Source organism: Cibotium barometz, chromosome 40, assembly GCF_041138505.1.
Source record: "Cibotium barometz isolate CiBa-2024 chromosome 40, ASM4113850v1, whole genome shotgun sequence".
NCBI lineage: Eukaryota > Viridiplantae > Streptophyta > Polypodiopsida > Cyatheales > Cibotiaceae > Cibotium > Cibotium barometz.
Window position 1 is genome coordinate 14,638,212 of NC_141085.1, and position 21,614 is coordinate 14,659,825.

A 21,614-nucleotide genomic window follows, 5' to 3' on the forward strand; every position below is an offset into this window, starting at 1 on the left:
TTCCGTGAGAATTTGATGTCCCATACCATCAAATTACCACCAAACCAATTGATGTGACATATAAAAAGGCTCTTTCCTCCCTCGAAAGATCACCACAAACTCTCGAGCAGTGGGATGTCTACGCATGGCAATAAAAAGAAGAGAAAACCATGCTAGTAAGTTTAAGAACAGTTCTCTTCGATCAACTTTTATAAGGACATTGAGCATTACAACTTTTATAAGGGCATTGAGCATTACATCTCAAGACTATACCCCTTCAGATTTACCTTTGATTTCTACAAATCAATCCTAAATCTGCTATTATTATCTAGGCGTATGCTAATCCCTCAGATTAGTACTCCTAGATAAACCAAATTGAGTACTGCTAGCAGCACTGCTAGCCCCTTTATCCCAAGTAATACACACTTCAGGGATTACTTTTACCAGGCAATCACGTGACTAAATCAAACTAGTCATCTCTAGGCCCAAGTAGTGACACTATTTTGTTACTACCAACAAGGGCCAGCTGGCCTGTACGGGCCAAGGCTCTCTTGTTGCTACAAATAGTAAGCAACTTGTTTGGACACGAGGCATAACCACATCAAGACTACGCTTGTACATGGTTCTCATTTGCCAAAGTTTATCACAATCTTCTAGCATCTGTTAAAAGATTGTGAAGGGTTATGAGCACTACGGCTCAATTAGGCTTATCTGATTTCTCGTGATAAGCACTTCGTCTAATTTGGGCACAACTGACGCCATTGCCGGTTTTCTTACCCCAGTAAAACACACCGCGGTTTCAGATTTACACTATAGCCAAACTACGTGACTTTGATGGTTAATACTAAGTCTATGCTTAGCTTAAATTTAGTCTCTCCGAACCAAATGTGTGATCACCACATGTGCTATTCTCGAGGCGCTACGGCCATAGACGTGTTCACTAGGCACAACGGCCATAGAACGGCTCTCTCTCAAAGGACTCGGCACTACGGCCGTGAGATTTGTCTCTCTCTTAGCACGCGGCGCTACGGCCGTGTGCGGTGGGTCTCTTTCGTGGAAAACGGGCACTACGGCCACATGACATGACGGCCGTGTTGGATTTGTTTCGTGGGGTGTACCGTTGTTTTGTGTTTTTTTTTTAAATAATAATAATAATAAAATAAAATAAAATAACGGGCCGAGCCGACCCTCGCCGCTTCGGGCGTGGCCGCCTGCCCGTGGGGGGAGTGTCCACACGATTGTGGCTGGCCTCCCGTTGCCAGCTGTGCGCTGGGCAGGCCCATTTGTGATGGCATCAAGGGCTGGCCGCCCGTTATTTTCATTATTCATAAAAATAAAAAATGAAAATATATTAAAAAAATAAATGGTTTTTAACCCCCTTTTTTTAATATGTGGCGGCATTTGCTGGGCTGGTCGGTTGCCTGGTGGTCGTTGCCGTCGCCTGCTGTTGTTGGCCGCCGTTGGTGGCTGGCCGCCCCTGGCTGGCTGGCCTAAGGCTGGGCTGGCCGCCTAAGGTTGGCCGCTTGCCTGGCCAACCGCTGCACAAGCCCTTCTTCTTTGAGCTTTGCACGCGCACGGAGGCCATGTACTTCATCGCCAACTCGGAAGAAGAAAGTAAGTCCTTCAACTCCGCCCGCCCGCAATCCACCCGCCCAGCAACATCAGGTCTATCGCCGGCTGCAGAACTACGAGTGGTAGCATTGCAGCGTAGGTTTTGTTGAAATATACAAGTGAATAGGGTGTGTGTGGGAACAAGCTCTTGGATAGAGGCTGTAAAAGAGGAGATGTAATTGTGAAAGAACCTGTGAAAAGGTGAGAAGAATCTACTGGGAGAGAATAATGGGTAGCATGAGGGAATTTAGGAGTGTGGAGTTATTCTGGGAGATAATCAGGGAAAAGAGAAGAGGTGGAGAGAATCAGGCAAAAGGTGGAGATATTCAGAGAGTGAATCATGGAGAAATCAATGGGATTTGATGCTTGATGTAAACACTATAAATTGAGGCATAGCCCTAATGAGAATTTGCTGGTTTTTGAGTATCCATGCCTACATTAATCTATCTGCTAATTATTCACTAATTACATCTTAATCATTTCTTAATCACTTTGTTAATCATGTTGATTCTAGTGTATGATCCACCATAGCTCATCATTATGCTCAAATTTCAACATGGTATCAGAGCCATGCCTAGAATCAACCAGATTTATGAGCCCATTAGTGAATTAATCAGGATTAGTAAGTAATTAGCAAAAAAAATCAGTTTTTAGTGAGTTTTCACTCTTCCCCTTCACCCCCAGCCAGTGGAGGATTCTATTCTTCATGCACAATCAACATTAGGCCTTGCCCTCTTAACACAAGCTAGCCAACACATCTAGCTACAAGCACATCAAACGGCGCAGCAAAACGCGAAAGCGTTGAGGAGAAATCGGCGTTTCTTTCAGCGCTATTTTTTCTGAGTAAAATGCAGATCTACACTCCATCAGTTCAAATTGCTTCAATTCCTCTTAGCCCAAGGGGTAATCAAGCATGCTCTACAAGCTGGTGAAGTCAGAATTGAGTTTCATCAAGTCTACAGTGAGATCCAAGCTCTTCATCAAATCTGCAGGTGACTTTGGTAAAACAGAGATTAAGCTTTCATTATTTGGTCAAATCTTGTGTTTCTTGGCTTAATCCTCTACCAGACTCATTGCTATTGATGCCTTTGAAAGCATTTGAGCTCATTTGAAGTGGAAGGCACCAGATCTGGGCTCCCCGCATACTCTGTTTTCTGCACACAAACCAGAGCATTAATTTGCTAATCAATGATTAATCAGTGCTAATCACTATACTTTGGTGCAATTGAGAGTTCAAATTAACCATTAGGTATCTGATACAGATCCCTATAACTTCAGATTGCAAATCGGAGTTGGTTTGATACTCCAACCATCCCATACAAATTGGTTACCCTTAATTTAGTGTAATTTCTGGTAAAATTGTGCTGATAAATTTGTGAAAATCATCATTTTGCATTCAACCCTTGGTTAATGCCTGTAAATCTCACTCAAATTCAAGATTATTCACAGCCAGAGTTGCATTTGGAATGTGCATGAGAATGAATGCTATACGCATTATGTATTGGGCACATTTTATCAGTGTAAAAATGGGAACAGACACTGCCCTTGTCCAGATTAAGGCAAGAGGTAAGACCTCCCGCATAAATTTGGGTTTGCATTGCATAATGACAAAAGATAAACATAAAAAGCCCAAGGGAACTGTCAGCAAAACATTGAAACATATTGCTCACATGGAGCAAAAAGACCTGACGGACGAGCTCATGGCCCCAGCCATGAAAGAAGAAGAATATCTCTTCCCAAGAAGAGGATCCACACCGAGAAGAAGACCTGAAGGAAGACATGGACACGATAAGAGATGCTGCCACGAGAAGAAGACTGAAGAAAAGAGAAGATGTGAGGCTCCAAAGAGTGAGGAGCCATGTGAAAATCTCTGAGAGAGAGAGAGAGAGAGCCCACAACCCAATGTAACCTGCCCCAATAAAGTAAAACCACCTCTGAGCCACCGATGATGTAGGCCAAGTGGTAGATGTATGTGTGAGCACTTTAGTCAAGGTCGCGGGCACTTATAGTAGCCTTGGACACATAGAGAGAGAGAGTGTCAAGGACTATGGAGTTTAGGGACTTGAGGCACTGGTCGCGGGCTGTCAAGTAAGAAAGAAACTTGATACAGGGTCCAGGTGTCCTGAGATAACTTGAGGGGAGGAGTAGACACTGGTCGCGGACTACCAAGTAAGGGGAGGCAAACTTGGTATAGGGTCTAGGTGTACTAGGAGTATTCACTTGAGGGGAGGTGTTGAAATATACAAGTGAATAGGGTGTGTGTGGGAACAAGCTCTTGGATAGAGGCTGTAAAAGAGGAGATGTAATTGTGAAAGAACTTGTGAAAAGGTGAGAAGAATCTACTCGGAGAGAATAATGGGTAGCATGAGAGAATTTAGGAGTGTGGAGTTATTCTGGGAGATAATCAGGGAAAAGAGAAGAGGTGGAGAGAATCAGGCAAAAGGTGGAGATATTCAGGGAGTGAATCATGGAGAAATCAATGGGATTTGATGCTTGATGTAAACACTATAAATTGAGGCATAGCCCTAATGAGAATTTGCTGGTTTTTGAGTATCCATGCCTACATTAATCTATCTGCTAATTATTCACTAATTACGTCTTAATCATTTCTTAATCACTTTGTTAATCATGTTGATTCTAGTGTATGATCCACCATAGCTCATCATTATGCTCAAATTTCAACAGGTTTGCCCGCAAGGCCATCAATCACCGCCTGTGCAGGACTACGAGTGGTGGGCATCATTCCAGTCAACGGTACTGCTCATGGCGTTTCCAAGGCAAGCATAAACGTTGCAATGGTACACAATTCGTGGGGCTGCTGGACTTCGCCCCCTTCAAACGTGGTCTTCGCCGCCTTCAGCAGCATTCGTTTAGCTTTCAGCTACTACGTTTTAGCATTTCGCCCCCCACCCCCACAGACAGTCGAGAGAAAGGGGACTTCTTTCTTTTAACAAATTCAATGATTCCTTCGCAGCAGCAGCCATTCAACGCAGAGAAAAACAAAACAAAACAAAACGAGATGCTTTGCTTACCTGCGATGCTGCTTGCTGTGTGTGACGGGGAGAGAGAGAGAGAGAGAGAGAGAGAGAGTTCTTCCCTTCCATTCTTCCATGGCCGCCTCCCTCCACACCCTCCATTCGAGATAAGGGTGAGAAGATTGTGGATGAAAACCATCGAGTGGGCTCCGGTCCCCCGTTCACGCGCGGACTCTCACGATCCCCTCGAACCACGCTCTGATATCAGTGTTACATATCCGTAACGCCGCTACCGGCATTACCACAGGAGGGGACGGCCTCGGCTCACCACCCACCAGCCATAGAGGAAGAATGAGGATTGCCCCTCATCCCCCAGGCTATATAGTGTGTGGCCTGCCGTCCACACTAGCCTGGCCACCCATGACTCCGCATGGGCGTCCTCTCCCACTGAACCCCGGACATGGCCATCCGGTCTGCCGTCGGTCACAGGCATTACAGCCTACGTGACATTTCTCTACTGCTTTTCATCCTGAATCCAATGGCCAGATTGAAGTGACCAATAGTACTATCCTAGACCTTCTTAGAACCTATGTTTCATCACAGCCTAGGCAATGGGATAAATATTTATATATTCTCCAATTTGCCTACAATAACACTCCTCACTCTGCCACTAAAAAGGCACTATATGAGATAGTGTATAGAAAGACCCTTTCCACTCCGATGTCTTTCCTACACTATAGAAGCTGCTAATGAATTTACCAGAGACTTCAACTCTATTCATGATCAAGTTAAAGAGGCTATTACGAAAGCTCAAGAAAAGTATGTAAAACAGGCTAATAAGAAAAGGAAACCCATGACTTTGAAGAAGGAGACCATGTACTTTTGAGGATAGAAAAGAGGAGGCTTAAAAGTGTAGAAAAGAATCATGTTGTCAAAATAGCACCTAGATTCTACGGTCCTTTCAAGATAGTAGACAAAATCAATGACCTCACTTATAGACTAGATCTTCCGTCCCATCGGAGGATTCATAACTCCTTTCATATTAGTCTATTGAGACCCTTTAAAGGACCAATCCTAATCATCCTGTTTATGAAGAACCTCAATAGCTAGTTGATGATAAAGAACAATTAGTACACCTGATGCAATTATTGACCAAATGAGCAAACTACTACAAGAATTGGCAATGTTTATAACATATATCTTTTGACCTTCAAGCACTGGCAATGTTTATAGCATATATCTTTTGACCTTCAAGAACCATCCGAGAGAAGACGCTCGTTGGATGCTCGAGCAGTTTTTCCACACATATCCTGACTTAATCCACTCCTGTCAAACATGCAATTGAGGTCAGTTGTTGCTAACCCGAGCAAGAGGGATGTTACATTATTGGCCCTCTATGGTCTATTGGGGACGCCGGTCCAACCATTGTGCCATGCTTGCAATTAGTATCATGAGTGATATCATAATAAATACTACATTGTAAGATGTGATTGGCATATGCTTTGCGGGTCTATGCTATGTATGCGATGTGATTGGGTGATGCCATGTGTACGCATGCTAGTGTTGTTGATATTGGCGTTTGATTGCCTCACCTAACATGTTGACTTGTTGAGTATAGGTGATGAGTACGAGGATGCCAAATGAGGCATCCTACTTGTTGAGTATAGGTGATGAGTACGAGGATGCCGAATGAGGCATCCTACTTGTGCGAGGGTTACCAAATGAGGTGTCACACAGGCATAAGCGTGCAAGGGTCACCGAATGAGGTGTTGCATGCATGAGGGTCACCGAACGAGGTGTCGTGCGAGTTTTGTCATGTGCATGGGCGTTTACATCATTGCCTCAACATTTATGAGTTATACTTCATTATTTTTGGTTGGCCCTGTGCCATTTATGTACACCGATGTGCACGGGTCTATTGTGTGTGAACTAGAGCTTCACTATTATTTTTGGTACACACTAGATGTGTGTGAACATCCTCTAGAAGGATTGGTCATTTTTGTAAAAAGTAAAGAGCCCTATTTTTGGCAAAAGCTTCACATTAGCTCAAGGGCTATTTTGGTAATACATGATTAAAATACTCATGTCGTGGAAGGAGCCAGCATGCAAGAGGGGGAGATTTAACCCAACCCTTTGCTGTGAGATTTAACCCAACCCGTTGCTGTGAGATCCCTGCCCTCTTTAAGTTAGAGCTTCCCACTCGCGGCCTCGCCCCACGAATGTCTGGACAAGAGACTAATCCCTTAGTTCTTCCAAAACCAAACCCGAAAAAAACTTCCCTCACCCAAAAAGCATAGGCAATTCCTCCAGGAAAATCTTCTAACGTAGTCAGGGCCTTATCTATCCTTTGTATTTTGACCGAACCCGTGAGTCACATGGCCAAATCAAGGAGGAACTTGCACTTGGTTCATAGAGACCAACGTGTTTTTCCCCATCAAAAGAGGCACAGCCGTTGATTCTTTTCCATAGAACGAGGATTATCCTATAACTTACTTCAACTATCGTAACTTGAACAGAATTGAATTTTATTATAGGAATCCATTGATCCAGCCTAATCCCATTGGTTAGCCAACCGCCCAACCACTGTATTAATAGGATCCGTTATAAAAATTTAGTTATGTTTTATACCAGGTACTAGGGAAAAGAGTTCCCAGGCCCCATAGCAGGCTCACATGCAAAACTTAAATAGACACACCACTTACGCACCTAATATGAAATTGCCTTTTCTTAGACTCAACTATTTCCAAAACAGCATTGCAATAAAACCAGAGTGTTTCCATCATAATCCTCAGTATTCCAGTTCGAGGATCCAATTCCAACTTTTCCACTTTCCAGACATTCCTTCCTCGACGTCCCTATGGCATCATCAGCACAACGAGAACACTCACCACCTAGTCAGTCCCTCTAGTCTCACCTAGTGCTTCACTCAAGGGCCTTTTTAATACTTCCTAGCCCATAGTAGGATAATCTCATAAAATCCATATGGACTCTCCATTGAAGATCAGCTAGATCAACCAATGAGATCCAGTTACCAAAAAGAGTCATGAAGTCATCCGTTGAAGACCAGCAAGGCCAATCAACTAGATCCATGCCCGGGTTCAGAAAACAACTCCAACTCATTTTCTTCCTCGACGCACGCATGGGTATCCTCGGCGACCCAAAGCCCGAGCACCGTATGGTTAGTACCCTCTCAACTCCTTCGCAAGTCACCTAGCACTTCACTCATAGGCCGCTTCCTTGGTCCCTCATCCACCGTACTACCGGAAACTCACCATTTTAATCGAACCGAGGCTGATCAATACCTCGGCCGATCTTGCCACATGCGAGACGTCCTTTGACTCTCCGTCAATTGTTTGCAACAATTTCACTTAGGTCCCAAACAACGACCTCATTCCACAAGATAGTCAAAATGCTTCCCCTAGCATTCTTAACCTAAAACAATCTTTAAAAAACACGTTTCACATACAATTACAATTTTAAACAAAATTCCCATCTTTTCTCATCATCATTACATATCATTCCTCATCATCTCTCATCATTTCATATCATTTCTCATTATCCCACATTTTTATATATCAATTCTCATCATCACATCAATTCACATCCATTCACATCAATTTGCATCCATTCAAATCATCCCACATCATTTCCACATTCATTCACATCATCCCACATTATTTCCACATTCATTCACATCATCCCATATTATTTTCACATTATCCACATCATCTCACATTAATTCACATCAATCCACACATCCCACATATCACTCCATATCAATTCCAATTTCTACAAACAAGATGGTCTCTTTTCGCTTCCTTTGAGCGAATCAAGTTTGATTATCAACTTTCCTTGATCTAGTCATCAGAATCTTTGTTCCAATAATCAACCAGGTTAAAACTATAGTTACTCTACTTCTCATACACTGACAGAACTTTCTAAGTCTCGACCATTACTTGACTGAGTTAAAGATAACTTTTCTCAACTCAATTCAATTAAGTCTAAGTTTTTGTTCACTTTTGGATCCTCAATCCTCTCAAGGATTCCAGATTTCTTTCCTAGGAAATCTAGGAATAAGTCAATCTCACAAGTATTTACATTCATCCAACTAAGCGTGTTTCTGATCTTTTTCTAGAAAATCCTTTTTTCCATTCAAAATATACTTAAGATTCCATTTCTCGAGAATCTAGATGTATACTTCATTTTTTTGAAAGTTAAACATGTTCGTGATTCCTCTTTCTGATTAAAATTTATCTATGGTTTCTCGATGCATTCCTATGGATATTTTTCCATTCTTTTCTCAATTTTTTTTATAATAAATTATGCTCAATATTCTTCTTTTTGAATAAAAGATTTATGCATACAACCTCATGGGATTTATAAAATCAATTATACCCATATTTATTCTTTCAGCATAAAACATTTGTGCACCCAACTAATTCATTTTTGTCTAAACGAATCATTTTCATAATTCTCATAAATTGAATAAATCTAGAAAATTTGTGTATAACCTTCTTTATTGTTTTGACAATTGAATACTGCTCAAAACTCCACTTTTAGCATAAAATCTATTATGCATAAATTCTTTCTCTAATGATATAAATTTTTCCATAGCTTCCCCACATTTTCTAAGAAATGATAATACTCAAAATTTCACTTTTGATATAAAAGTTATTTATTCATAAATTTCATTTGCTAATGATATAAAGATTTTTTCCATAACTTCTCCATATTTTCTATGAAATGAGAATGGTTAAAATTTCACTTTTAGCATAAAAATTAGTTATGCCAAAAAAATCTTTTTTTAAGATAAAAATGATATCATAGTTTTCCCGCATTTTCTATGAAATGATAATACTCAAAGTTTCTCTTTTAGAATAAAAAATATTTATGCATAAACCTTCATTTTCTAATAATAAAATTTTTACTGTAATGTCCCCGTATTTTCTATGAATTGAAAATGCTTAAAATTACACTTTTAGCATAAAGATTAGTTTATGCATAAACCTAATTACATTTAAGCATCTTGTTTATTAAAAAAATAATACCCAATATTCATGTGGAGCACATTGGCGTGACGAAGGCTGCCTTGTCAAAAGAGTTTGAGATGACCGACCTAGGCTTACTCCACTTCTTTTTGGGATTGGAGATCTGGTAGACCCAAAGGGGGTTTTTTGTCTCTCAGCAGGCAGCAATATGTTCATGAGATGCTTGAGACCTTTGGGATGGAGAACTGCAAGCCTATTACTTCGCCGATGGACCCGAACACAAAGTTAACTATTAATGATCCTTTGAGCCAGTTGATGCCTCGCAGTAATCGAAAGTTGGTTGGTTCATTGATCTCATTGCTGAACACCAGATTGGACTTGAGCTTCTCCGTGGGGCTATTGAGCTCTTTTATGTAGATACCATTGAAGTCTCATTGGGATGCATGATTGCGGATCTTGCGGTATCTGCAGAGTACGAAGGATCTAGGACTCTTTTATATAGGAGGGGATGCAGTCAGACTCCAAGGTTGGAGTGACTCAGATTGGGGAGGAGATCAAGGCACGAGGAGATCTACTTCAGGTTACAGTTTTACCCTCGGCTCAGGAGCAGTCTCTTGGAGCAGTAAGAGGCAGCCAACTATTGCCCTATCTTCGACAAAGGCAGAGTACCGAGCTGCTTGCGGTGCTACTTGTAAGGTTGTGTGGCTGCGGAGGCTGCTAGGCGAGATTCGGTTTCCATGGAAGGAGCCCACAGTCATCCAATGTGATAACCAGAGTTGTATAGCTATTACTCAGAACCCGGTCTTCCATGCCCGGACCAAGCACATAGAGATACAGTATCACTTTGTACGTGAGAAGATCTTGGTTGGTGACATCTTGCTATTTTATTATTCGACAGAGGACAATGCAGTGGATCTCTTCACGAAGTCTCTACCTCAGGCTACGCTCAGGCGACACTTCCCTAGGGTTGATTTCACAGCCAGGAGCTGAGAGGGGGTGTTAGAAGTCATCTCCTGTCTTTATCAGACACTAGGGCCTCTGTTGTGGGTGTGCCTGCCCTTTGTAGGTGTTTTATCATTTTTTCTCACTCCCCGTATTTTTTTTCCATTTTTTCCTATTTTTCCAGGATGTGGGAGGCACTGTAGGACCTGTCAGATGTACCAGATGCTGGCCGACTCCACACGTGTGAGGCAGTCCCAATTGCTCTCTACTGCTGTGGCCGACTCCACACGTGTCGACTGTACCAGATGCTGGCCGTCACAATTGCTCTCTACTACTGGCCGACTCCACACGTGTGAGGGCCGACTCATGATATGTTGGCCGACTCATGTTTTTCTGGTCGTGGGCATTTTCATGTCCTGTCGGCTGTCCATCTACTGGCCGACTACACTCATGGGGCCATATAAAATGGCCCCATGGCCCCCCACCTATTGTATCTTGTTTTCATTGCAGGATCTTGTGTATAGAGAAGAGTTACACGCCTATCTCTCTCCTTCTCTTGTACTGTCTATTTTTTGCACTCTACTTGCTCTTGTGATCTCAGATTTTGTTATCATCTTCGCTACGTATTTTGACACTTACACTTTCACATCTCAAAAGCTGGAGGAAAAAATCTTACACTTGGTGGTGATGTCGTCTAAGCTCTGTTTTAAGTCTATGATTTTATCTCATATTTATTTTCGTATCCATGCTTAAACATTTGAATCTTTTATTTGTATGGAGTTGATTACTAATTCTTGATTTATGCGAGCACTTGTGATACTTTGATTCTCTTGTGTGGCAGCAAAGATCCTAACAATTGTTGGTAAGTAGCTATAGGTAATCATCTCCTAATAGTCTATACCATATTGTGAGCGAGAAGTAAGACAAGAATAACTTCCAAGAGTGAAAGTTTAGGATGACCAATTTCCTTATGAAAAAATTATATTAGGAGTTCATCATAGGTGATGAAGAGTGAAAGATTGGTGAAAAAAAATGCTACCCCTCAGCAGTGCAAGCATATAAAGAATGGCATGAAAGAGACAAAAAGGAGCCAGAGATTGGTGAAGAAAATGCCACCCTTTAACAATGTAAGCATATAAAGCATGGCATGAAACAACCACAAGGAGATGCTGTACCGATTGTTGTCTATCAATGTACGATTTCTAGTGATTTTCAAGTCTAAATCTCGATTATGCCTACGCATTGCCTTTAATTTTAAGAGTTGAAAATAACATTTTTTCTAGCAGTGAGAGTGACTTCACAAAGATACGGTAAAAGGTTTGCAAGTATGCAATAGGAGAGATATTGAGATGGATATTAGAGAGAGAAGATGCATACAAAGAGGAACCCAGAGACAATGGAAGAGGATGATGAGATTGGCTCAAATATAAGCAACCCATTTCGAAGAGTCTAAAGAATGCTCGTAGAAATGTGAGTGATGCTGATATCCAAAAGTACCAAGCATTTGGTAAAAGTCCGCACCAATTACAAAAATTTGGGTCGCGGTTCCAGTACCCAACTCGAGCTCAATTTGCCAATGCCATTGTCTTGGTAGATGATTTTTGCAGTACTATCTTGTGATCCAAAAGTTTTATGTTGAGAAAGTTGTCACAATGGTGTCTTGCAACATTATTTTGTAAATAGAAATTCATAAGGATACACAAGATTTTATCAAGAAATTCTTCCTCTTGGTGCCCCAGAATGAATGTACCGCATACATTTATATGCTTTTTCATAAAAGCTCTATCATCCCAAAATTAAGAAAGACAAAATGAGAGGGAGCAAAACAAACCGACACAACCTACCTCCTATGACGCATTGACTATACAAAACATGAGTCCTCTCAGCAAAGCAACCTGAGGCAGCCATAAAAAGCCATACAAAAGTGTACTTGCTTCTACAGCATGCTTTTACCAGCGTCATCTAGTCACCTTGGTAACTTTTACCAGCATCTTCTAGTCACTTCAATAGTTAGACTATAACTCTCTCACAAAATAAGAGGCAAGTAGATGTCTCAAAAGCAAAAACATACTTTTCAATGAAGAATGTCTTTAAGCCAATATAATGTTCGGCAAAGTACGTGAAAATTAGTGCCTAATTGTATTTTAACATTGGAAAGTAACGGACATCATCCATGACACGACAGTGTGATGGAAGTTGTCCTTAACATAACAAAGTCATGCTCTCCAGAAAACCACATTGCATCACTTGCGAAAGATAATTGTTGCCTTACACACACAATATAACATATAAATATGATTGGAGGCATACATAACCGATGGATACGTCAAAAATTTTTACATGCCTCGAAAAACCCCTTTTTAGCCATCAGGCCAACTTGGACAAAATATCAATGGCCTTTACTCTTGCTCTTGATGTTTATTTGTGTGCTATGCCCGTGTCTATACTTGCAAAATCTTAACTTTCAAAAAAAGTCCCTTCTCATTGTTGCTTTTTTGTCACACCAAGACGCTCTTTGAAATCTTCAGCCATCAAGGGAAGTCCTTCTCGAAGGGTAACCTGCCAATTCACCACAATACCACAGTAGTAAGATACAAGAACAATCCCAAAATTAAACCTTAGGCAACAACAATAATAAACCAATAAATTGAACCTTGGGCTCCCATCCTAAGAGTGTTTTTGCTTTGGTGATATCAGGCTTGCGCTTGCGTGGATCATCGGGTGTATTTTCAACCATCTTCCAAGAAGCTGAAGGCTCGATTAACTGCATTCAGTATGTGACACTCTTAACAAGCTTCCATGATTGATATGATAAAATTTAATTCAACTCTGCAGCCATTTGTGCCAGCAATTTAAGAACATGGTCATACATTGGGTAATTTTGATGTGCTATCAGAAAAACACCCATGTATGCTATAGGATCTTGCTAAGAAACCAATCAAAAGCATTTAAAATCTTGCTAAACCACCATCAAAACAATGTGCTTAACTCTGGACAAAATGGCATACGCGCACTCATGTATGAATGTCTGTGTTCCTCACAATACCACACATCACAAATTCATTTCTGCTGACAAAGTACGAAGGCATAAACGGAGACTCTGTGCATGTAAACATAGCTTTGATTTGGATGCATGCACATAAACATCATGTGCACAACAGCAGGTATAAACTTGTCTGTGAGGTGGATGCATGCACATAAACATCATGTGCATAACAGCAGGTATAAACTTGTCTGTGATGTGTATGTACACATATATACATACATACAAACACACATACAGATGCGCACAAAGTACACAGATGCACGCTAACTTGAAGGTTGACCTAACCTTCAAAAAGAGGTTCAACCAATAAATTCACCTATCACAAAAAAGGCCAGGTTTTCAAAAAATCGACAACGTACTTTTCAGCAGACACCCAACTTTAAATTGTGGATCAGGATATGCCTCAAAAGCAAATTTTGGGCTACCCCTCAAATTTGAGACACGCATGCAAGGCACACACCCTCACATGAATGAACATGTGAATTAAAAAGACCGATGGGAAAAAGAACAGTACACACACATATATATACAGAATGTACATATACACATATATATATACACACAGAATGTACATATACACATACGTATGTTCACAATGTACACACCCCCTCACCCCACACACGTGTATGTTCACAATGTACACACCCTCACCCCACACGCGTCTGCGCACATGCACACACAAATGCATGAACATGCATTCTAAATAGACAGTAACAGTAAAAGATCAGTATAGTGAGGCAGATCCATATCTTACCTCTTTTACTGCCTCTGCAAGCTCTAGCATTGTGAACTCCCCTGCACACATAAAGAATCGGCATTTCAACTTTGAGAAATCACAGCGCATTCATTCAGTCCACATGACAGGTACAATATAAATACATGTTAAAATAAATGGTTCATCTATGTAGCCCAAATGACATGCCCAGTCAGGTAGAAGTGTTATTTGAGAGAGCCAAATGCATAAAACTCCAACAAGCACCTCTTCATGTTTGGGTTCCATGGAACTACAAAAAATAATTTATTACCAGGATTCCCTATATTTATAGGGCCAGTATTATTCCCCTCCATGAGTCGAATGAGACCATCAACCTGCATCCACACAGAATGCAAAGGACTAATGCTAGGCATAGTAGAAGAAATAGAGATGGAGAAAACCATGATTACTCTCACAAAGTGATCAAAATCTATGTGATTGTTTATTTGTCCATGCTGCATGTGCATGTGGCTAGAATATGTACTGCATTCGCATGCGCAAGTGTGTGTTGCTGGCATATGCGCACACTCTTCCTAGCATATGTTCATGTGCCCGTATGCACAATTTGCAAAGTAATTTCTGCCTAAATCTGCTTCCAGAAAAGCCCCTTAAGATTATCTTTTTGGAAGCAAAACCACATGAGTACCTAGATTACCATACAATTTCTTAATCACCAAACAATTTGAGTGGTTTGCACCTCCCATGTCTTACACTTATCACTTCATAACCACATCCACAAGCTCAAGATACAAGTACAGGAGAAAAATATGTTTATCTTCAACACCAAAGAGTGCATACTGAATTTTATACCATATCTGAGACATAACAGAAGCTTCGAGTTTGTGTCCCTGGGGCTTGGACAGTCATTTCAACACCTCTGCCACATTGTGAAAAGATAAGTAGTGATGCTCTCCTTGACTTATCATTAGCTTTGAGAAAAATAATTAGTGACAACTCTGCTTAATCCAAACAATAATCCAAGTTTATATATACCGTAATGCTTGTGCAATGAAGTTACTAACAACACGCCCATCGTCAATGTTCATGCGAGGCCCATATGTGTTGAAGATTCTGGCGATCCTGATCTCTGAAAACCTCATACAGTAGTCAGCTCTCTCTCTCTCTCTCTCTCTCTCTCTCTCTCTCTCTCTCTCTCTCTCTCTCTCTCTCTCTCTCCACACACGTACACATGTATGTATGTATGTATGTATACATGTTTGTATCTCTGTGTGTGCACCTGGCAAAAGCGCGCGCGCGCGCGGGGGGGGGGGGGGGGGGGGGGGGGGCGTAAGGGATGGGTGTGGGGTGGGTGGGTGGGTGGATGCTAGCAATGTGCTAAATGCAATATGGGTACGATAGGAATCAATGGGAACCAATGGTTCAAAAGAGATTATAGACTGAAAAACCAATGATGATGTCATACCAAGACCATGTTGTCGATGGTAGTCAAACATCAACGTTTCTGCAACTCGTTTGCCTTCATCGTAGCAACTCCTCACTCCTGCACAATTTAAAAAAAGACAACCCTATTTCAAATAACCGTGCAAGAAATGTGTTTGAGCATTTTCCGTGCCCCCGCTCCCCCTCTCTTGCTGCATAAATCACTTAAAGATATACAATATTTACCCCTTAATGCAAGCCTCACCTATGGGATTAACATTGCCCCAATACTCTTCCTTCTGAGGATGCTCCAAAGGATCGCCATAGACTTCCGACGTTGATGTAGGAGAATCCTGTGCGATGAGTTTTTTTAAAATATCTCATCCATTTCAAAAAATCATGATGAAGTTTGTTTATTATAATATATCAGCACACCTTGCCTTTACTCGTTTGGCAAGGCCAAGCATGTTCAGTGTTCCAATCACATTTGTTTTGATGGTCTGCCACAATTCAAAAGGTGCAAAGTCCAGTAAGTCTAATACAAAGAAAGAGCTCAATAAGACCCCACACACACACACACACACACACACACACAAAACACACATGCATACATGTATACATAGTGCACACGCATGCATACACACGATTACACATACATACATGTATGTATATGTACATATATATGTATCAGCCACAAGAAACCTTTCATCGTTTCGAAAGGTTTCATTTCGTTTCATCTCCTCTCTTTGGAATCGTTTCGAAGTGACACTTGTTATATAAACATACTAGTAGTTGATACAAGTCACATTTAAGTCTATAACATGGAAAGATGTAGGGAGGCATGATGGAGAGGTTGGGATTTCACAGGCAACTACAACAACGGCAGATCACGGCTGGATAAATGGGTGAATCCTTCCCAACGGTACGTGGGCTACCCACAAGGGCTACGCGGAGGCATGCGCCAGTTTAAGCTTAAGGTTTGGGGAAAAAAAAATCCCCTAAAATTGGGGTGAAACATTGTTTCAGCTGGGAGGTTTCGTGTTGTTCGAAATGTTTCGTCCCATTTCGAAGGTCCTATGTGACTATGTCATTATGTATACAAGTATAATATCCTACAAGACTTGAGCACATACAATTCACGTTACTCAGTTGTACAACCAGGGCCATGAAAAGCAAACAGATCAGCACATGTTCCAATAGAGGCTAACTGACACAAAGGACTGGAAAAATGAGGCGAGGTGTTGACAAAAGCAACCACTTTACCTTCACAGGATTATACTTATAGAAAATCGGTGAAGCTGGACATGCCAAGTGATAAATTTGATCCACCTCCACCAACAATGGAGCTGTCACATCTGCATACCATCAAAACAGTAGCTTTTAGAAATAGTTCACTTTCAAGTGTTTTAGAAACTTCTCAAGCATACAGAAAGAAATAAATGATAGTTCATTGTACTGAAGACCCAGAATATCTTACGACAACAGACCCATCACATCATTACTGATTGAAATCCAAGCAGATACATTCTTCCACCACGTCTCCAATGGTAACTTGATGGAAAACAGCTTTTTTGGTTCAAGTTCTCACATAACTCTACAATAATTAACATACCAACTAAGGGGAAGTGTGCACCTACATGCCCAGAAAGGCATTCCTGTGAAGAGAGACTTGCGCATGCTATTTAAATAGTTGGTTATTCAAGAGCATCCTGGTATCTTGTGAGGCTTGCACAGCTACCTTAATTGCTTGCCATAGTGGCAGATGGAAAACTGCTTTTTTTGGCTCAAGTTCTCACAGAACTCTACAATAATTAACATACCAACTAAGGGCACCTCTTGCTCTAGAAGTGTGCACCTACATGCCCAGAAAGGCCTTCCTGTGAAGAGAGACTTGGGCATGCTATTTAAATAGTTGGTTATTCAAGAGCATCCTGGTGTCTTGTGAGGCTTGCACAGCTACCTAATTGCTTGCCATAGTGGCAGACATGCTCTTATGAAGTATTGGTGTCAGTGAGATCAGACATGTATCTTGTCCCCTCTTGCACAAGGTGGTTGGAACATTAGGGACAGAAAGTACATTACACGCATGGTACCAGTACAAAAAGCACCCACGAAGATAAGGTATGTTAGCTTGTTTACTGAGTAAAGTATAATTATAAAGCTCACTTACAAGTTGAAACTTTGGAGGAGTTGACATGTGAGGTGATAAGCAACATTCAGTAAATTGATGTTGAAGGGAAAATGGAGGAAAGTTTAACTTGAAGGGAAAACAAACAAGTAGAAAGAAAGAAAAATAGAAAAAGGAGAAGAGGGGAGGAGGGAGGGGCAGGGGGATGGGGATGGGGGCGGGGGAGAGGGAGAGGGGAGAGGGGAGAGGGGGGCGCGATTTGGAGAGAAAGAAAAAAGCATAGCAAGATAAAGGGCAGATGAATAGTGATTTATATTTAGAAAAGTTGCTTATAAAAAGGCACAAGCTCTGGGTTTTTGGATATAAAAATATCCTAAGTTGCCCCTCAAATGATATTTGGTAGCCTAGCGTCAGTATTTTGGGGGGGGGGAGGGGGCATGGGCTGCACACGAGGAAGGTGCGCACAGTGGCGGAGCAGGGCCGGAATGCACATAGAGGTGGCACAAATAAGATATGACCTGCACAGAGGAAAAACACAGAAAAGGAGGAGAGAAGGAAAAAAGAAAAAGGAGGGACAATGGAGGGAGGAGTGTCTTATTTCAAAAAACTGCATTCAGTACAGTGTACAAAACGTTTGGTACAGCATGGAAGATGCAGTACAGATCTGTACACATACAAAATGCAACTATGCACAAGTGACAAGACGATACTCCTGAGTCCTCACAACACCTTCCTCACGCCATGCACATTTGCTTTACTAAAAATGCTGAAAATATTAACCACAAATTTGTATCATTGAGCGCATTTGAAGCCGACTGTTTATCCTTTTTCCCTCCAACTTGAACTCTTATGAAACTGTGGCTACTTGAACTTAGAGCAATCCTTGTTGACATGTTGCACCTCCTGGCCGTTGAAACCTTGGTTTCTACATATCGAGTCTATCACTGCCTGAGACAACATTGTGTCTGCAATTCGTCGTTCAGACCAACTTGTTGGTCATCATTCTTAGGTTGCCCTAGTTCAAATACTTATAGCTTGCCTGCGAAGCAACGGATTCATGGCAAGCAACTGTGGTTGCTTGGACTCTCTAAGCTTAAAATAAACTCCTGTTTAGCAGGCTCTTCTTTGTAGCAAACAGCCAATTGCGAGAGGTGATTGGTAAAGCCTATATAACTTTGCCCCCTCCATTCATGTCATGATGCTCACCTTTAAAATAAATGGCCATGGCCACCTTCCCTTAAAGCCTTGTACTCAGGCCTTGACCCATAGTGTGCAGCCTTTATAAAGGGCCAGCTAGAGGCTGATTGGTCTTGTTCCCACCGCCCACAGCTTTGAAATGAACTACTCCCTATTTGTCTCCCAGAACTCCATAATCTACTGGCTACACTTGGAAATTGCAGTCTCCCCTACTGGGAAAATCGTAAGAAAACCACATACAGATATAATGAGTGTAGTCTTCGGAGACCTCACACTCAAAAATTGTGAAACATCCACTAAATGAGGTTCATATGGTCTACTAACCATGGCGAATAAGTTCAAAATTTGGATGCCCAATCCAACGCCGGATATTGTCCTTGGTTCCCGTGAAAAAATTATCAGCAACAATAACCTGGTCATTATCAAAGACAATAGGTATGAGTGTTCAATTTCTGAACTTCTGTGATTCGCTTTCCGTGGAAAGCTTCTGCAGATCTCATTGTTATACAGCAGTAAAGTCTATACACAAGCAAAAATTCTAAGAAATTATGTTTACTTATCTTATGAGCATTTTGCAACATGGAAAAACTAAAATTTAGAGTCAAATTAAGCTAGTAAATATAATTAAATAGTACTGCAGCAGTAGATCTATCAAAAAAATTATGTAGAATGATTTCTAAAGATCAGAAACGTAGCAATAAGCATGTATTAAGAAACACCCCTAGAGGAATCTCTTTTTGCATTTGAAATAAACAAAAATCTATGCACTTAAAAAATTTAGAAAGATTTTTTTTTTTTGTTGCCACTGATTTAAAGATATATTGATAAATGTACTTAGTTCATGCCACATAAGCTAGTTGGGCTACTACCTTTTTAATGTGTAATGATTAAATCAGTAATGTAATAGTAGATCTATGAGCAAATCTGAAAAAACATTTGAAATTTTGGAAAATCTGTGAAAATGAATTTGAAAACCACGTAAATTCATAAATTTACCTCATTTGTGCCGGCTTCCATCAACCGATCTACCAGATGAGATCCAATAAAACCAGCTCCTCCAGTGACCAGGATGCGTTTCCTTACCTGCTTCCAAAGGAGATCACAGATTTACCGCATGGGGGGGGGGGGGGGGGGGGGGGGGATCATCCACACACACAGAAAATGGGGAAAATTTTTTGAAAAATGAAAGATTTTAAAAGATATTAAACCATTCGAATCAACCAAGACCAAGACACATTTTACGGCAATACAAATGGAATGTACGGCAATGCAAGGTGTAATTGTACGGCAGCATATTTGTCTTTTTTGGCAACGCAAGATATTAATTTACTTGAATTTGCTACTCTTCTGTTTTTTCCTACAGCAGATCCCAGCTCTAAGTGCGTTAAGCTGCAAGTTGGCGGTTTTGCATGATCCATGCAATGCAATCTGATTGAAGATTAGGGTTACATGGGGCCTCAGTTTCTCTGATGAACCTTTCTAGGGTTACAGAACACTGCTGCAGAAGCAGAAGAACAGAAAAACTCACCGGAGTCATAAGCTTGGAGGAAGATAGGCAAGGGGGTGCGGATCCATTGCCGGAGCTTGCGTTCCCGTCCATGGGTGAAAGTGAAGAGGAACTGGCTGTGGCGACACACAGAAACGCAGGTAGCGTGAAGAAGAAAGATGAAGGCTGAAATGAACACTGAGAGAGAGTTACTTAAAAAGTGGAGATGTATTCAGATTTGGTTGGTCCCATCCCAATTTGGAGAGCTCACTTTATTTACCTTCTTTTTTCTTTACCTCCATTTGGATCGTGAGGAGGAGGAGGAGGAGGAGGAGGAGGAGGAGGAGGTAGTGAGGAGGAGGAGGCACTTAGGAAACACACATGGGAGCCCTCCCACACTAGAGAAACAATCAGCCCGCATCCAAGTGATTCTTTCGTCGCACAATCGTTTTTTTGCCACAGCATTTAGGCCTCGAATGTAAGGCTCCCACAACTGTCCCAATTGCCGAAGTGTTCACGTAGCGTTTGTGGATTATTCGATTTTTCCTTTTTTTGGGATAGCCTTGACGTGGTTGTACGCAATCTCCACTTTCTAGTGGAGACTATTCTGACTCTACCGACGGATGCTGCGACGCGCAATGTGTGATGCACTCAACCTGATCTCGACACGAATTTGGCCCCCCTCTAGAGTCTAGAGGTGTTTACGGACTCATTAAGTTCTTTCCCCATTTCTTAGGTGGGTGGGGAGATCAACGAGGGAGACTCCCCCGTCCATGAGAATGGGCAGAGCAGATCTCCCCCTTTTGTTGGGATTCTCCTCCTTTTTCCAAATGTGTGTAAAGATCCTAAGAGCAGCCACAAGCCTCTTGTTGTGTGGATTCATACATGTTCGACTGACACACAAGCCTCTTGTTGTGTGGGTTCATACATGTTCGACTGACACACAAGTACCATGAAGTTGGTCAACAAGCAGTTTAACAAATTTTGAACAAACTCATATGGACTGCCACACATGAACTATGAACTCCCCTTGTAGATATCTCTATCGCGTTGTAGTTGCCCTTCTATCAAATAAGCAAGAGTTGAGCACAACCCTTATATGAATTCAACCTAAGGCTCGTTACACAT

General features: G+C 41.4%; 1 protein-coding gene across 1 annotated transcript; it reads right to left on the reverse strand.

The window, feature by feature from the left end:
• Positions 1-12,600: 12,600 nt before the first annotated feature.
• Positions 12,601-20,738, reverse strand: LOC147615236 (UDP-glucuronic acid decarboxylase 5-like). Its single transcript, XM_086779290.1, has 13 exons — positions 20,529-20,738; positions 19,997-20,083; positions 19,325-19,412; positions 16,939-17,030; positions 16,109-16,175; positions 15,941-16,054; positions 15,719-15,796; positions 15,289-15,382; positions 15,106-15,172; positions 14,567-14,630; positions 14,296-14,336; positions 13,149-13,259; positions 12,601-13,054 (listed from the first exon to the last, which is right to left on the reverse strand). Exons 1-13 carry the CDS (start codon positions 20,598-20,600, stop codon positions 12,977-12,979), a joined length of 1,053 nt encoding a protein of 350 aa, XP_086635416.1. The 5' UTR covers positions 20,601-20,738; the 3' UTR covers positions 12,601-12,976.
• Between the last annotated feature and the right edge of the window lie 876 nt (positions 20,739-21,614).